The sequence below is a fragment of the Crocodylus porosus genome, unplaced genomic scaffold (assembly GCF_001723895.1).
Source record: "Crocodylus porosus isolate Cpor-Errol unplaced genomic scaffold, CroPor_comp1, whole genome shotgun sequence".
NCBI classification, from domain to species: domain Eukaryota; kingdom Metazoa; phylum Chordata; order Crocodylia; family Crocodylidae; genus Crocodylus; species Crocodylus porosus.
In genome coordinates, this window is record NW_017728917.1 from 15,145,264 (window position 1) to 15,150,645 (window position 5,382).

At 44.0% G+C, this 5,382-nt stretch overlaps 1 protein-coding gene across 2 annotated transcripts in view; it reads right to left on the reverse strand.

The window, feature by feature from the left end:
• Positions 1 to 62: 62 nt before the first annotated feature.
• RPP14 (ribonuclease P/MRP subunit p14) overlaps positions 63 to 5,382 on the reverse strand; it is a 5,561-nt gene continuing 241 nt past the window's right edge. The window contains exons 1-5 of one of the 2 annotated variants that reach the window (XM_019536763.1): positions 5,281 to 5,365; positions 4,627 to 4,949; positions 3,694 to 3,770; positions 1,896 to 1,974; positions 63 to 1,122 (exon numbers count right to left, since the gene is read on the reverse strand). In XM_019536763.1, the coding sequence (XP_019392308.1) occupies positions 1,066 to 1,122; positions 1,896 to 1,974; positions 3,694 to 3,770; positions 4,627 to 4,803 (390 nt within the window). In that variant the 5' untranslated portion in view covers positions 4,804 to 4,949; positions 5,281 to 5,365 and the 3' untranslated portion in view covers positions 63 to 1,065. Of the gene's footprint in view, positions 1,123 to 1,895; positions 1,975 to 3,693; positions 3,771 to 4,626; positions 4,950 to 5,280; positions 5,367 to 5,382 lie in introns of those variants that run through there. The other variant, XM_019536764.1, reaches the window with a different exon arrangement.

Here is a 5,382-nt window from a genome sequence, read left to right on the forward strand (position 1 = left end):
GTGGAGGAGAGGGAGGACAGACTATTATCCAATGGCAGTTAAACTCTAGCACTGAGAAGTCCTTTTCACAGCCCATTTTTATGGAATTTAGGGCTAGTCTTGAACAAAGCAGTGCATTTGCCTCTAAGCAAGGAGTAACAATACATTCGTTAGAAGAAACATCACTCAACTTATGCTTTCACAAACCTTCTGCACCCTTCCCACAGGTTCTGGTGGGCAGCAGCAGTCTGTTTATTTTGTCTGCTGTGCAAACAAGAATACAGTTGACATAGGTTCTCTTGCCATGGTGTGCAAAGTGAGCACAGATCAGTGATCTACATATTTTCTGAAAAACACCTCCCCCCCAGCACTGTTGTACATGGCTCACTTACAGGCACAGCAAGTCTCAATGCTGACAACAAGCTGGGTCCTTTGAAGTGTCTGGCAGACTTATTCTTGCCAAGTCTTGCACTATGATACCTGTAACCTACACATCTATGAACTTTACTACAGAGTAAAACACCATGTGGTCAGGAGGAGTTCTGTCTGTCTGACACCAAGACTTTCACCATCCCCTCCATAACAGTCTTTCCACTGTCCATGACAGTACATAATACTGAAATGTATGCAATAGATCTCTTCAGTTTCTTCACTTCTGCTGCAGCTAAGACTTCTTCTCCAACATATAAAGGAGCCGGGAAGTTAATTTCCTGAGAAAGAAACACACACCCATGACCAGGCATCTTAGTACCCAGAACTGCAGAAATAAGTCCGTTGATCAAAACTCCATGTACAATTGTTCTCCCAAACCTTGTCTTCTTTGCATAGTCTTCATTCAGATGCAGTGGGTTAGTGTCCCCTGTTAGCTCAGAAAAACTAACAACATCCCTTTGTGTAAAGGCTTTTTTAAGTTCAGCTTTGTCTCCAACTTGTACATGTAAACACCTTAGAGATGGACATCTGAGACATGAGCTGGTAATGTTTGGCTTCATCCAGCCTGTTCTTTGGAAATCCCCACCACAAATCATAGATCTGAATAGTGCCAACATCTCAAGCTTTTTACAGTTCAACCAACTGTCTGTGTATTCAGTCCAACACTAGCTCTCTACTGTTCCCAGATAACGCGAGCAGGAATGGAGATGTCTGGTGGGAAAAAAAAAAAGAAACAAATCACAGACAATATTATGAAATAGTCTGTGTATACGTGACAGTTACTAGGAGGCAAATTAAAACAATAGTCTCATGTAAAACAGAATCAAAGCAATTTAAGTAAGCCAAGTAGATGTCTGTTCAACTATCACTGTGGAGACCAATGCCAGCTCCCATGCCCAAGTGACTGAACTGGCAGACTGAAGTAAAGCATTTTGTAACAAGCAGCCCTGAGTTTTGAACTGAAAATTGAAATCCAATGTAAGGTTCCCAGTGGAATCATTTGATAAATAAATAAATAATAAAAAAAAAAAAACCAAAACCCTCAGCCCCATAGATTTTCACCATGAAGGACAAAATGACAAAGCAGCAATGAAATTAGGTTCCACCAATCTGTTAATGAGATCAGTCAGCCCTGATCTCTTTGGAGCGGAGATGTCAAGTGACAAGACTCGAACACAAGTCTAATTTTACAAGGTCATGTCTACAGACTCCAAAAAGGAGAGACGAATCACAGACAACACTAAGCAGAGGATTGTTACAAGCACTGTACCATAAAATACTTTGATTACTTTTCACTAGTTACAAAATGGATCTATCAAATCTGTTTGTTTCACAGCTACACAAGAGTACTGAGTTCTCAGAACTGATACATTCTATATAGGTAAACCATGTTTTCTGGTAAGAGACTCTACATACTTGACTAAACTCACAGTAGTCCTATGAGAAGAAAACAGTGGAGGGTCACCAAGCTCCCAGAGTCTTACCTGCACCACTCTGAAGGCACACTTTCGGTTCTGGTATGAGCCCAATAAAGTTAAAGCACTCCACAGTTTGACAAGGCCACTAAAGGAGGAGAACATTAAGAATGTTAATAGGATCTGCCAGTTTTCCTGCAGTATATACAGCTTTGATAGAGACTCAGTGAATAAGAAAGTGGTGAAGTCTCAGTCACACATGGAACAGGTAGTAAGTAGTTCCATCAGTGGGTTCTGGTCACATCACAAACACAGTTGTGTCACAACAGTCTATCAGTGTAACCGGTCCTGTCTACATTGCGAGAGACATGAAAGCTGGAACCTATGATTTCTGTCTTAGTCAATCCCACTTTTTCCTATGCCTCATTCCTGGACCCTGTCCCCTTCCCCCACCCAATGTCTTTAGCCTCCTTGCAGATATTCCTTGGTTGGAGGAAGGAATACCACCCTGACAGAAACATGCCCTCACTAAGGAATTAGGCATTCAACAGCAGTTCTTATCTGTTGCTGTCTGGCAGAAGCTACAACCATCAGGGCACTGAACGTCTGGACTCAGTCTGGCCTTCAGACTCTGTCTCAATGGTCTAAAGTGGGGATGGGTAGGTCTTGGGCAGCCTCCACTCCTCCATACTCTAGGTGGATGCGCTGAAGGTCTTGATGTAATGGTTGCAGGACTCATTACAACCAGATTTGTAAGGCACCCAGCTAGACCTCTTATGCATATGCCACAATCCAGAGGATCGACAGTTGCCTACTTTAGTCTCTTTCTTTGCAAGCAACTTCCCCAGCTGTTTATTGTTGAATTTCCCCAGCTACTCCTGCCATCTTCCCACAACAAAGGGACAAGAGCTACAAGTTTCAGGAATGTCTCATTCACACCTGATAAAGATGGGCACAATGTATTGATCCATGTTTGCTATTCACATTCACACCAAGCTCACTCAGGTTAGGCCTTTTCCAATCTTACAGCCTGGTGTTCTCCACTTAGACCTGAAAGCCTTTCTTTCTGATGTCAACTCCAGGAAGAGATGACGGGGGCGGGGGGCAGCAAATCCCAACTTTGTTTTCACTGCAACCTGAAAAATCCAGTTGACTCAAGCAATTGTAATGGGCCAGTCCTGGAACTGAATAAGCAATTCTCCTGCACAAACAGCAGAGTCACAGTGACTCTAATCTGTCTTGGAACTGCAGGGGTATTACAGCAAGCATGACCCCACATATACACAAGGAGCAAAAATCTGCCAAGGGTCACTCTTTAGAGTTCATTCTCACTTAAGAATGTCCCAGGTAAGGAGTTATTGTGTTATTGAGACTAGAAGTGCCAGTGGAAACGTATTGAGTTTGAGATAGCAGTAAGAGGCAGACTAAGAACCTCTTTTCCTAATGCTTTGACATTTTTCTTAGAAATAAATGATAACATTGAGTTAATTCTAGAGGAGCAAGAATCAATAGATACAGTACAGGGTACCTGGAGACCAGTAAAGCTGTCACACTTTTTGTTGCCTTTCAGAATGCCTGATCCAGACACACCAGCGGCCTCCTGAGAGTAAAAAGCTCCCTGCTCTCAGTCGTGGATTGTCTCCCATCACTGAAAGATGCAACCACTGACTCACCACTGGGAGACATTCACACACATCCCAGCAACAGACCAGATTACTGGTGACACTTTCTTCTATGTATTTACTTTATTTTGATGGGAAAAATAGCAACAGAAGTTTTAAACTAGTTTATTAATATGCCATTGTTATGCTATGCAATGGATCTTTCCATGTCAATATTTACACAGCATGTACAACCAGAAACTTACCTGCTAGAAACTCTCAGTATAGCAGACAGGGTTTTTTCATCATATGTTAAAACATCAACAGGCAAAGCTGCACCAACCTGTGCAGAAACAGAGCACTGTTGGTGTGGAGGAATAAAAAGGCATTTGATAGACAAGAGACTCGAGTCTCTTTTCTCCAACTGGACCTTTTAAAGTTGTTTTAATAAACGCCCACCTCATATACATACAAAAAACTAGAACTCTTGGTTCCAAAATGATACCTTTTATTAGACCAACTGGAAAATGGCAAGAAAACTGTCCTTTTCTGCAAGCTTTTGGGATCAAAGTCCCTTGGTCAGGCTCTGGGAAAAGTGTAGATGGTACAAGATGGCAAAAAGCCCCCATAGGTAGGAAATAAATCCAAAATCAGCTAAAATTTTCCAGTTGGTCTAAGAAAAGGTATAATTTTGGAACCAAGAGTTTTGGTTTTCTGTATGTCTTTTTGTCTTAGACCAACACAGCTACCAAGTACACCCCTGAAACATGGATGATGCCAAATTGTAGCCAATTTTGGATTTTAAACTTCACTTGCGAACAACAAGGAAGTTTTTTCTGCCTCCTTGCCTGCCATCTGACACCTCCAGGGAAGGAATTCTACCTGATCAACACATCAAAGAGCTACTCAACACAGCTCACAAAGACACTCATAGACCCAGGACAGACTTCCATCTTGAACTCCCTCTCTGCAAAAATGAAGCTTATTTCCTACCTATCGGGACTTTTTACCATCTTGTACCATCTACACGTTTCCCAGAGCCTGACGAAGGGACTTTGATCCCAAAAGCTTGCAGAACAGGACAATTTTCTTGCCATTTTCCAGTTGGTTTAATAAAAGGTATCATTTTGGAACCAAGAGTTCTAGTTTTTTGTATGTCTTTTTGTCTCAGACCAACACAGCTACCAAGTACACCCCACCACATATACAGCACTTTGCATCCACAGATCTCCATGGGCTCTACAAAAGATGCCTGTATCATTTGTTTTTTTCAATTCAAAGAACTGAGGGAACCGATGAAACAATTTTCCCAGGTCACTCACCAGTCCAGTGGCAGATGTCAGGACATCTGCAACACAAGTCAGGACATCTTGCATTGCAGTCCAGCAGACTGCGTTGCTTGCTGTGGTTTTCCCTTTGAAGCGTAAAGGATAGCTCAGTTGGACTGCACTTCTCTGATGCAACTCCTAACTATGGACGCTCAGGCAGGAAATGCAGCAAGGCTCTGAGTTAAACTTGGCCTCTTAAAGTCAAAGGCCAAACAAAGTAAAGGGCAAAGAAGCAGAAGGGAAGTGGATGAAGGCAGGAGGGAAACTGTCTTACACCAGGTTAGAGGTCCTAGTGGAAAGCAAAAGCTGGGACCAAGCACCAGGGGAGCCCTGTCCACGTATACCCTCGACCCTGTTTGGCTTCCGAGCTCTCAGCCTGAGGTCCCAGATTGGCCAGGGTTGTCAAACCCAGGGGCTGGACCCGGCCCTGGAGCCACGTGCTGCACCCCTGCGTGGTGTCCGGGGCCGTGCCGGGAGCGCGGGGGCAGGTCCACCGCGTGGGCCGGAGGCGGCAGCGTCACGCACCTCCCCGTGCAACTCCTTCAGGGCCGAGACGACGAGCTGCTTGAAGTGCGCGGCGTTGAGGCGGGCGCCGCCGTCCGGGAACTCCCTGCAAGGCAAAGCCCA